The following is a 12,302-nucleotide window of genomic DNA, read 5'->3' as shown; positions in this document are numbered from 1 at the left end:
GCGCAGATATGCCTCAGAGAGTCCCTGGGTGTCTGGAGACCTCAGCTTGGTGGGGCAGCAGATGGGTTCCCTGCTCTGTCTGAACAACAGTTTGGGAAAGACTCCTTGGTGCTGGGAGGCTGAGAGAGAGGAGCAGAGCTAGAGATGCGTCTGACACTGACCCAGGCCTCAGGGCAGACAGAATGGGGCATGGACTCTACCTACTGGCCCAGGAGTCCGGGCCCCCCCTCCCCCCGGCTCACCCCATCGCATCCAAGCATGGGCTCCAGGCCCGTGCACCCCTCAAGACTCAGAAGGCCCCTCCGAGTTCTCCTGAGCCCTGCTGGCTCTCCCAGGCCCCAGGCTTCCGTTCGTGTGGTTGTCTCCCCCAGAGACCACTCACTCCCCAGGAAGAGCTGTGTCAGGGGCACCCCATGCCCAGCACAGGACCGATTTCTGCTGAAAGAACAAGCCCCTGGAGGAAGGAGGCGGGGCGAGGTGACCAAGCCCCGGCCCTATGCTGGGCCTGGCAGGGGGAGGCAGCCCGACGAGCCTGCCAGCACAGAGGACCTGCGAGTGTAGCCACCTGCGAGTGTGGCCGCGCTAGCCAGGGGCACAGGCACTGGGCGAGGAGGACGCTCATACGGGCTGACGGCAGGCCGAGCAGCGTCCCCTGCTGAGAGTGCCCCGAGGAGAACTGGACATGGGTCCAGAGGCCCGAATGCCACCCTTAGTTCCCAATGCACTGGGGGACTTTAGGCAAAGGATCCTCCGGTCCCTAGGCTGTGGCTCTCCCCCTGGTGTGACTGGGAATCCCAGGAATCCCAGGCTTGTCTCCAGGGGACGGGTCAGGCCCCGCTCCGGAGGCTCTGATGGGTGGCTGAGCTGTGAGCCCCAGGACCCAGAGAGACCGCGCTGGCCCAGACATCTGCCCTGTCCCCTGCAGGCCCCACCCTGGTGGCTGGAGGAGCCCAAAGCTCTTGCTGCCACCTGTCCAGGCCTCAGTCAGGGCTGGCCCACCTGCCCTTCTGCCGCTAAGACCAAGGGAAGCCCGCTGGGAAGAGGGGTTAGGCCCTGGCTCTCCCTGCCCAGCCTCAGAATCTCTGCCTTTGCGCTCTCCTCTCTCAGCTGATTCCTGAGCTGACCGTGGCTCCTGTCACTTTGGGGTACAAGCCATGCTCCCTGGCAGAGGTCTGCACACTGGCCGGCCTCTCCTTCACAGCCCACCTCTTTGTGCCGGCACCACTGACCTGTGGGTGGCCCTGTGGCCTGTCGTGGGCCTTGCCAGCAATGGATGGCCCTCTGGCACAGTGAGCCTGCTGGTTTTCTCAAAGTCCCCTGGGCAGGTGACAGGGGTCGGGCCCCCAGCCCCTCTGCAGGGAGGGGGAGCAGGGCTCATCCCTGTCTGCGGCCTGCCACCCCTGCTCCTGCCTCCCTCCTCTGCCCAGTGACCCTGCTCTGCCTCGGCTGGCGGATGCCCACTCCTGAGAGCCGTCTGCAGAGAGCGGCTCTTGCCTGTGCGGGGAGAGGCGCCATGAGGGCTGGGCGCTGGGTGACTCTGCCCTGGGGGCACCTGGGGCTCTGAGGGAAGCTGGGCCCTGGGGGACACCCTGGGGAAGGCGGTGTGGGGAGCCAGGGCAACTGTGGAGGCCAGGACAGCAGCCTCAACGGGAAGGGGCCCAGGCCGGGTCCCAGGGAAAGGGGGCCTTGGGAGCTCCGCTTGCCACCCAGCACTGTTCTCTGTCACATCTGAGGCCAGAGGACCCCTTGGCCCGTGGTTTTCACGGGCCGACCTTGAAGCAACCTGGTGGGTTCTGGATGCTGCCTCTACAGCCCATAGTGGGTGACCATGAGACCCAACCTGGGCCCTGTGCTGACTCTGGTCCAGCTGCGTGGAGGAAACAGGCCCTCAGGCCCGCAGCACCCCACCAGCGCCATCTACCTGGGACCTGGCCCTGCTGAGGGCAGTTTGCTGTCAGCATCAGTGGAACTGTCTTCTGGAGGCACGGGGCAGGCCTGTGATCTCAGGGGTGACACCTCTCACGGGCCTGCCTGCTGGGTGGGATTTCCACACTGGTGCTCAGAGAGCGGGACCCTTCTGGATCTGAGGGACGGTGCCCGGCAGTCCGTGGCAACAGGCGTGGGGGCTGCGGGCAGAGAAGAGGCTGACCAGGAGTGAGATGAGCAGACCTTGGGGAAGTTTCTAGAGCCATGCCAGCAAGACTTCTCCTGGCCTCTGGCTCCTGCCTTCAGTCTGGCTACTAAGGGGAGGGGCGCTGCGAGCAGACAAAGTGGGGCTCACGTGCACCCTCTTGTCGGAGGCCATCCCAGGAAGGAGAGCGAGAGATCGTGACGCCCATTCTACAGCAGCCTCATGAAGGCCCAGTTGGTGACCCTTCCTCGGCACTGCCTTGCCCCTCCCAGATGTGGGACCTTCTCAGAACACCCACCACCAGCAGCAAATGCCCGCTGAGGCCTCACATGCCCCGCGCAAGTCCCCTGCCTACCGTTCCCTGGAGGGAGTGTGGAGTGGCATCATGCGCAGAGCAGGCCTGTGGGACACATCCCTGAGCCTCAGTCTCCTCATCTGTGGCCTGAAGGGCACCCCTGCAAGTTGCTGGCAACTTTTCCATGTCCAGGTAGCCAAAGACTCAGCCCAGACGCTGCTCAACAGAGGGGAACTTGTTCCACATTCCCGATGGCTGCCGGGATTCAGGGAAAGTTAGGGCAGAGGACAGCCTGGGGCCGAGGGAGACAACGCCCGGCACCCACGCGCCCCTCTTCCCCCTCCGACCCTGGGACTTCCTGGGGCCAGTGAAGCTGGCACATGGATTCTGCCTTCCCTCTCCGAGTCCTGGCCTATGAGCCGGGCAGACCTCACGGAAGGGTCCAGACTGCAGGTGCCCGGCTGGCCGCTGAAAGGCCCTCGTTCATGTCGCTGGTTCTTTCGGCCCGCTTCCCTACGGCACCACCGCCTCTGACCTGATCGAGGTCAGGCGGGCCCCAGGCTTCTCATCACATGGCCTGGGCCCAGCATTCCAAGGCCCCTAGGAAAGCACCAGCGGCCTGGGCAGGAGAAGGCGGGAAGAAAGAATGGAATGTGACGGGGCAGTGCCTTGTGCCACACGTAGGCCAGGCACCCCTCACTGAACATTTCATCCGAGCTGCTTCAGAGTACAGACTACGGCCCCCCTTCCAGCAAAAGAGAAAACCAAAGCTCAGAGACGTGAGGTGCCCCCCGCCTGGAGACGATGCTGATCCCCTGGGAAGTCAGGACAGAGCCCAGGTCTGGCCGCAGAGCCTGGGCCTGGACAACAAACTGGAAACAATCACTGTCAGCAAAACTCCAATCCCGTACCTCTGAGAACAAACGCACAGTTCTTCAAACAAAGGTGCCGCCCGCGGAGCCACCCGGACCCACCCCGGCTTCCTTGGGACAGACCCGGGAGTCTCGCTGCGGGAAGCCCTGAGCTCTGGCTACTCCTTGGTTGAGAGGCAGCTGCCGACGCCTGGTCTGCGGCCAGCACCGGGCCTGCCCTTGGCGGAGCCAGCCAGCCACCCGGAGGCGAGGGGAGCCAGCAGGAGGGATCAGCAGCCAGGAAGGCTGGACGGTCGCCTGCCCAGGTGGCTGGGGCGCGAGCGGAGCTGTGGGCGGCTGACTGGTGCTCCCGGTCACTTCCGCTGTCTCTGCACTGGGGGGCTCCTCGGAAGAGCGCGGACGAACCAAAGACTGTATTGGTAAATAAAGGTGCCCTGGACTCTGTGGCTTGGAGTTCAAGTTCCAGGACCCTCCGGAGTGTGGCAGGACAAGGAGCCTTGTCAACCAGTTCACGCATCAGGAAGTGGGCCATCAGGTGGCAGAGGGCACGGGGTCACATCCCGCTGGGCTGTGGGGCCCATTTGGACCAAATCCTGAGGGGCCAAAACACCTAGGGAAGGGTGAAGGCAGGACAGGGAGGGGGCTGGGGACAGGGTGTGCAGGCCCAGAAGGAGCACGTGGGGGTCAAGTGTACCTAACTGCCCGTGGGATGGGGCGGCATGAGGAGCCGTTGGGGGCAGGCAGCCACCTACCCGAGGGGCTCCCCTCAGACAGGCTATGTCGGTGGGGAGCTCTGGTGGCGGTTCAGGGCGGGGGCTGGCTGTGGGGGCGTGCAGGCTTCAGGGCTAAGTCAGAGGGAGGTTTTGGGGGCTGCTGCCACAAACCAGGAGGCATTTTGCACAAAGCCTGGGAGCTGGGCCAACCACTGAGAGTCACTCTGACTGGGGAAGCACTTGCCCAGGCACCACTGTCCCAGCTGACCCTTGTCACAGCCCCAGAGGCTGGGGAAACACGAGGTGCTTTTAAGTTCTGACAGGGGAAGGGACTTACCAAGGCCATCCAGGGGAGGGAGCAGCACGGCAGGCCAGGTGTCCCCATGCCCAGTTCTCTGGTTCATGCATGGTCTCCCCCAGGGAAGCCATGAACACGTGCCTCCAAAGAGCCATGTGACCCTGGCTCACCCCTCAGCCCCCCTGAGCTGGGCCAGCTCTGTCAGGAGACGAGGACGGCATTATCTCCCTCAGTTCTCGGGGTCACCCCAGCTGCCCGCCTGAGCACATCCCTCTCTCTGTAACACCGTTCTGTGCTCCTTGCCCTCGGTCTCCAGCCGCACGAGCACCCCAAGCCCAGGCCCCAGCCGTGCCACCATGCACTGGCTTCAAGCCGTAGGATTCTTTACTAGCTGCTGTGCCTCCAACACCCCTGCCTGCTGCGAGTTCTGAACCCCAACCACTGGGCCTGAGCGCACGCTTCCTGCTCGGTTCGCTCTGACCCCACCACTCAGGGACAGCAGCAGGGACCCCCCCGCAAGCTGCAGGAACTGGGGGGGGGCTTGCCAGCACTCACCTGTCGGCAGAGGGGCAGGGCGCACACGACCTGTAACTGTCCCCCTAGCCTCATTCTGGGGGCTGAGAGAAGGGTGTTCAGAGTACGCCTTGTGTTAGCTGTGCCCCCCGAGGGGACAGCTCCCCTGGGTTTTACACTTCATGAGATGAGCACACAGCCTGGCTAGAAGCAGATTCAAACTTCATCTGGGGCCCAGAGAGAGGAGAAAGCACTAAGGCCTCAGGCTCCAAAAGAAGCTGAGGGGCTTACAGGTGAGCGCTCTGGGCCTCTCCAGGACAGGAGTAGGACCGGTCCCTCCAGCCAGGCTTGGGCTTTGGCACTGGGAACCCTGGGTCTGGCCAGACACACTTCGAGTCTGGGGTGAGTTATGTCCCTCTAAGCCGCAGCTTCCGTCTGGGCCAGCCGATGCCCTGCCCGTTCTTGTCTGCCAAGCCCTGCCAGTGCCCTGCCTCCACCCTCCCCTGGACTACTCAGCCGGTCACCAGGACCCGCCTCCTTCCACCAGCCCTTAGGGCATATGTGTGTGTGTCGGGGAGGTTGGGGTGTGTGTGTGTGTGTGTGTGTGTGTGTGTGGCGCTAAACAGAGGGCAGGACCACAGCCAGAGTCTCCAGCTGACTAGAGAGCAGTCACGCTTGGCAGCAGTTCATGGAGAGGGGCGAAGTCTAACTGCGCTGGCTCTTCCTGCGCAAGAGCCCAGTGCGTGGAGCTTGGCCCAAGGTCTGCCTAGTCTTCTCCTCCGGCCGGCCTCCGGCTAAGCGCCCAGCTGGGAAACTGCCCCGTCTCATCACCTCCCTCGTCTCAGATCCCCACTGCCAGGCTTGCCCAGCCTTCCAGATCCGCGTCTGCCCCCTTTCTCTCCCAGCTGGACACCTGCCTGTGGCAGCGGTGAGCAGCGAGGCCCCACTCAGCCCAGGCATGTCCTCCAGGAAGCCTGTGTTCATGCTCTGGGCCATGCCCTGTGCTGTGCTCCCGGGGGCTGTGAGAGCTGGCAGACTTGACCTCTGTCCCAGGCTTGGGATAAAAGAGGGTGTTGGTGGAGGAGGGGTAAGAAGCAGGGATAGGGGTGGCAACAAAAGTCCGGTTACGTGTGGACAAGCCTTTGCCAGGTAGAACCGGGTCAGATGGCACCTGGTGAAAAGTGGTGGGTGGCGTGGCCCAGATGGGAAGCTGCACGTGCAGGGGTTCTAGGAGGGGACTTCCAGGAGGTGACTGATGGGTGGGTCTGGAACCAGCGTGGGGGGCATGTGGTTGCCTGGGAGAGGAAATCAGGAGAGGCCCAGGGATCCTGGAGATGATGGCGGTAGAGAAGAGGTGGCAGGTTGGGGGACAGAGAGGCGGGGAGCCGGGCAGGAGTGTGAATGTGTGCGACATCAGCTGGACCTCTCAGGGGCTTGTATGGTTAAGAGATGGGGCTGGGGAAAGCACAGGGCTCAGTCTGCAACCCCCAAGTGTCAGCCTTGAGCACAACTGCCCTGCTTTGCCTGGTCCTCCCTGGCCTTCCAGGGCTCCAGCCCCTGGGCCCCCCTCCTGGAGCTCTCTCAGCAGCTCCCCTGTCTGCCAGGCCCCTCTGCTTGTTCACGCCACTCCCTGGGAGCCCCGCTAGGTGAGAGGGTTATGGGACCATGCCGACGCAGGAAGGGAAGCCTGGCTCAATGGAGGGACAATGAACGGGCCACTGTGGGAATGGAAGGAGCCAACTCCTGATACTTTTTTGGGCCTCCGTGTCCTCAACTGTAAAATGGGAACTGCTTTAGCGCTAAGCCTCAGGGTGGCTGGGAGATGAGTGAAGGCCGGGACAGAGCAAGGACAGAAAGGCTGGGGTTCTCGGCTAACTATTGCTGTACGCACCGGACCTGGAGCACCTGGCTCCCCTGGGCTCAGAGGGACCCCTAGGTGGCTATGAGGACACATTCCAGTCGGGAGGGCTGATGCTACTCAGCTCCTAACTTAGGGCCCTGGGCTTGGGAGTCCACAGACCTCAGACCCTGGCACAGATCACGGTGAGGAGGAAGAGTCCTCCAGAATGAGCGGGCTGATGTGCACGGAGGCTGCCGAGGAAGGGGTGGGTGCCTGCTCTGGGGGCACCTGCCGAGGCTGTAAGTCCGGGGCGGGGGGGGGGGCTTCCTGTGTGGACCTGCACATCCCATGCTGCCAGCTGCCACTGTGCCCACCCCTGTGCCCCGAGATCAGTGCACCAGTCGGTGGAAGTGAAGAGGGCGGACGGGGGCTCTGCCTCTGGAGCTCACAGCAGCCAGCCTGGGAGTTTCCTCCCAGACTAAGTCTGAACCATTTGTGGTCAAGAGAGTAACAGTCCCCTGAAATGTCCTTTTCTTAATCCTCCATGATATAATGTGGCAAAATGGACCCAGCAGATATGACTAAATTAAGACCCTTGAGATGGGTGCTTGTCCCGGATGATCTGAGTGGGCCCACGTAGTACAAGATTCCTTAAAGGTGGAGAAGGAAGGTCAGAGAAAGCGAGCCTGATGGAAACAGGGTCAGGCAGATGCAATGCCGTCGGCTCTGAAGACAGGAAGAGGCCTAAAACCAAGGAATATGGGTAGTTCTAGAAACTTCTAGAGCTTCCAGAAAAAATGCAGCCCTTGCTGACACATTGACTTTAGCCCAGTGAGTCCCAGGTCCATCTTCTAACATATGGAAGCTGAGGTGCTGCTGCTGTTGTAAGGCACTGAGACTGCAGGACCCTGTGAGCAGCAACAGAAGGCTAGCAGGGCGTCCATTCCATGCACACTGCGGGACTGACTGAATACCTGGGTTGGCAAGAATGCCCCAGAGTGTCTCATCAGTCTTGCTAGGACTGGGGTCCCAGGAGCCCATGGTAAACTTAGCTGGGTACTCAGGTACCTGTACTCAGGTCTGCACAAGTCAGCCAGATACTTGAAATTTATCACTCCAACCCTCATACCCAAATATTTTAACCGATTTTAATGTAAATCAACGTCTGTCACATATTTTGAGCCTCTTTAAAGAAAACATAACTGCCCCCGTTCGTAGCCTGTGCTCCGTGACTGGGGTTAATTATAGATGGCACTTCCTGGGTATAGCTGAGACCCCACGGCTGAGGCAGGGCCACTTAGCCCTGAATGGCCCCCGGCTGCTCTGCTACAGGCCACCACCCGCTCTGTGATGTGGAACGGGGGTGTCACCCTGGGCCTGCAGAAGCAGTCTGTTGCTGATGTGGTCACCAGAGGAGGGAGGTTTTTTCCTGCCTGTGGGGCCGGATGGGTTCTAAAGGGATGTGTGAGGGGACTTCTATAACGAGAGGTGGGAATTCAGGGCAGGCCAACGATCATCCTTTTCCCTAGCTCCTTCCGAGCCCCCCAGTTGGCTCCCCTAACACTGCCTCCCAAACCTGGAGCAAGGGTACCTGTGTTCTCAGCTCATTCCTTCCATCTCCCTAACCGCGCTCCAGGCTAGCACTCGCCGACTGTAATTCGAAAAAACAAGTCCACAACTCCTCTCTGCACCTTGCCATCACCTGCTTGACGCAAGTTCAGCTCAGCCCTCTTCTGCCATCACTCTCCTGCTCGGAGGTGTACAGGCCCTCCGGGGACCCAGTACATGGCCCTGCCCTGCTCTGGAGCTCTGGTCTTGGGCAGCAGTACCCACCTCTCCCAGTAAGTGAGGCTGGGGCCTCAGCGTGCCCTCAGAGCACCAACAGCTCTTAGGTTCCCACCACCCACCTCCAGCCACCTTTCTGACTCACACCTTCCGGGATGGTAGTAGGCAAACCTGTCTGCTGGGGCCTTCAAGCCCATTCCTAGGCCATATCCAGCCCTTCCCAGGCCAACCCAGACAGCACAAGTCAACATGACAGGCCTTGTCCCATCTGCCTGTTACCAGAGGTGAATCTTCCAGACTCTTTGAACCTTAGTGTTCTTGTTTGAGAAACATGGCTATGGCCTGTCCTGCCCAGCATGGACCACAGGCTGCACAGAGCACCAGCAGCCCGTCCAGATTTCCTTTGCTCCTCCAAGCCCCACTGGGGGAGATGGGCTTCAAGCTTAGTCCCCAACGTGGAAGGTCATATTCCTTCCATGGCCCCACTTACATCTCCCTTTGCCCTGGGTGCCTGGACTCACTTGAGGTTCATATGAGGACCATAAAAGTAGGCGACCTCTCCAGGACTCTGTGGCTCTGACTTCCATGGTCCTGTGACCCTAACACAGCCATGAACTTAGGGCTTAGCTAGGCTGTGCAGGATAGTATGTGACTGTGGGCAACCCAGGGTACCCCAAAGACCCTGTTTCCTCCTCCAGGACAGAGGAAATGTACCACCTGGCCCCACAGCTCCCAAGGCTGCTATGGCCTATCAGACTGCCACAAAGAAGGTTGTGAGGATCCTAAACCACCCTACAGCTGTGCTCCAGAGGCCTGGGAAGCTGGTACCATCCAGGGACCAGCAAGTGCAGAACCACGGAACTAAGGGGCAGACTTGCTCTGTGAGCGAACAGCCATCTCCCGCTCCTTCTCTTTCCTCACCCTGCCGAGGGTCAGCCACACCCGCAGGCCTCCCAAGCCACCCTGAGCAGTACCAGCGGTTTTTGGGCAAGACTCTCTAGAATCTGGATCCAGCCCAGGGTCAGTGTCTGGAGTGTAGTCCACATCACATCTGCCTCTGCTCCTTGTGCAGAGGCAAGCAGGTGCCTAAAGTTCAGGGGAAAGTGGGCCAAGGCTGCCCACTTGCACCCACCTCAGGCTGGGTCATTCACCGAGTCAGGAGCCTGGGGACCAGAAGGGGTTGAATGAACCTTGTTTTACCCAGGGCCTGCCAGATGGCCCGAACAGGCCGGTCCTCTCTGGGTAGCAGATTTCCCAACTACAAAGCCAGTGCCCACCCGAGCTGTCTTTCTCGCCCTGGATGTGGCTCCTCTCCGGAAGGAGATGGAGAGGCGCCCTGCTGCGTGAATGCCTGCTCTACGCTGGCGGCCCCCGTCGCTTCTGGGTGTCCCTGTTGCCTTGCTGATCCTGCTTATGTACTGGAAGAGGAGGAACGCAGAGCAACCGTGTCCCCCGCAGAGGCCACTGTGCACTGGCTCTGGGCCCCTCACCACACACACGCGCACACACACGTGTTTGATGAAGGGCGTAAACGTTAACAGAGAAAACGCCAGCTCCCACCGGGACTGGAGCCCCCACTCACACGCGGCACGTGCGACCACACGCACGTGGACACTCCGCAGACAGCCCCCCCACGCACACCCCGTGCGCCGGCACGCACACACGCACGCACCTCCCGCGCGCCAGCACGCACGCACGCACGCACACCCGCGCGCCGGCACGCACAGCCCGACACAGCAGCACGCGCACGCGCACACACGCGGACAAAGGCGCGAGCACAACAAAGGAAGTGGAAGAAAAGTGTTACCCATGAGGAGCCGCCGTTTCACCCGCTTGTCCACATCAGCTACTGACGTGGCATTGAACTGAGAGCGCTCAATTGCAGCCTCATCCTTCTCTAAAACACAAGTAAGGGACAAACACGGAGCCGGTGGTTAATGACAGCCCACTTCCCGCGGCCCAAGACAGTCAGCCTCTCGGCGTGGCGCACACACAGCCAACGCAGCATGCCGGGCCGGGCGTCCGCGCCGAGGGGCGAATCCCGGCAGCCTCCAAGGTGGCGTGTTCGGGGCAGGAGGCGGCAGGGGTGGGGGGTGCAGAGCGGGGGACGACCACACAAGGGCACAGGTGGGACCCAGGGCCCTGCCGCGAACACACAGAGGCAGCGGCTGAGGTCAGAGTGGACAGACCCAGCTGCGGGGGTTGGGGGGGGCACAAAAGCACACACACCCCCTCAGCCGCACATGGAGGCAGAAGTGATTGCAGATGCCCCCTGCTCAGGCGGGGGAGGCAGGCACAGGACAAGGCACATGACAAAGGGACAGGGCCATGAGGTCCGGTGATGGCTGTGCCTGGACAGCAGACGCCCTGTGTCAAGGCAGGAAAGTGTGTCAAACACTCATGCAAAGTTAAGAACAAAACATAACAGAGGAATGAACAAAGACACCACAGTGGATCCAGTCGAACAGACAGAAAGAACAGGGGCTCGATTTGGGCAGCGCTGGTTGCCTGCTTGTCTATAGAGGACTAGAGCGAGACATTCAAGTGCTTGACGAGGGGCTGCACAGATGGGTCAGTCATTTTAGGAGCGTGCGGAGAGGCGGGTGGGCAGCCGGGGAGCATTCTGGCCGCTGGGCAAGATGCTTGGCCAAGATGCTGCCCGTGGAGGAGCACGTGAGGTTAGCTGTTTGGCGGCCCTCTGCTCAGTGGGACACACGTGGAGACATTTGCTCCGGAGAGGGGAACCTAAGCAGCAGTGAGCAGAGACAGAAGGAAGGTTCTCCTGGCCAGCAGAGAGCAATGGCCCAGGCGCTGGGTGTGGAAGAGGGTTTCTAGGGGGAGGGGAGGGGAGGATGGGGTGAGGGAGGTTACATTAGAAAGTAGATCCAAGCAGGGACCTTCACATGCAGCAGACACTAAAAGATTAAAAAAAAAAAAAAAAAAGGAGAAAGGATGAGTCAGGTGGACAAAGACAAGATGTGTTAGACGAGGCTGGGTGTGTCTGGCCGGCAGCTGTTTGCACTGGTCCCGTGGCCGGCAGAGCCAGCTGCGCTGCAGACACAAACAGTGAGGGAGACCCAGCAGACAAGACAGGCAGGGGCCGCTGGGCCTCAGAGGCCCCGGGCAGGACAGAGGAGACAGGGAGAGAGGTGGGAGAGGGGGTTCTAGATGGGATCAGGCTGCAATAGAGACACTGGTCTGACACCAGGTTTTGCTTTGAAAAAAAAATATATATTTTTTTGGTTGTTTGGTTTGGTTTGGCTTTTGGCTCTGAAAATAATTAATGAACGTCAGTTATCAGACAAGACAGGCAATCAGGGACCATCACCAGAAAAGCAGGAGGAATGAGATAAAATGAAACCAAAACGGCCATCTGAGAGGAGACCACACAGAGGAAGGGGAGAGCCACGCGGGCAGCAGTTCCCGGGACCATAGCCGGGACTAGGGTGAGACGCTGGTGGCCTGCCCGCACCCTGGCACCCCCACCCGGCTCTGAAGTACCAGGGAGTAGTCACAGGGACAGAATGCGACAGCAAACTCTGGCTTCACGGCTTTGCTTGCTTGCCACCCCTTTTTTGTTACTTCAAAGTCCCTCCAGAAAAATCTTCAGAGTCAGTAATGAGAGATTCTTAAAAAGAATGCATATGGTCACCGCCTGTGGGCTTCGAAAGTTGCCCGACACTGAAGAGAAAGAAAGCAAGAGGGTGAACAAAGTCGGACGGTGCCGACTTTGAAATTCTTCTTTTTCTCAGCTGAAAGATAAGCAGGGCAAGACGCTACTACTGATCATGGCATGAGGAAACCATGGAAATTCTAGCTTCCTCCTGCGAACACGGACCAGGAGGAAGGGGGTGA

General features: G+C 60.4%; 1 protein-coding gene across 3 annotated transcripts in view; it reads right to left on the bottom strand.

Annotated features, from left to right (window-relative positions):
* SCUBE1 (signal peptide, CUB domain and EGF like domain containing 1) overlaps nt 1–12,302 on the bottom strand; it is a 138,209-nt gene that overhangs the window by 43,962 nt on the left and 81,945 nt on the right. For 2 of the 3 annotated variants that reach the window (XM_032346018.1, XM_032346020.1), the window contains one exon: nt 10,255–10,344. The exons of the other annotated variant lie outside the window; for it this stretch is intronic. In XM_032346018.1, the coding sequence (XP_032201909.1) occupies nt 10,255–10,344 (90 nt within the window). The remainder of the gene's footprint in view (nt 1–10,254; nt 10,345–12,302) is intronic. 3 annotated transcript variants of the gene reach the window in all.

This window comes from Mustela erminea, chromosome 6, assembly GCF_009829155.1.
Source record: "Mustela erminea isolate mMusErm1 chromosome 6, mMusErm1.Pri, whole genome shotgun sequence".
Lineage (NCBI taxonomy): Eukaryota > Metazoa > Chordata > Mammalia > Carnivora > Mustelidae > Mustela > Mustela erminea.
Note: the sequence above shows the minus strand (reverse complement) of the source record. Positions and strands in the feature narration are given on the sequence as shown.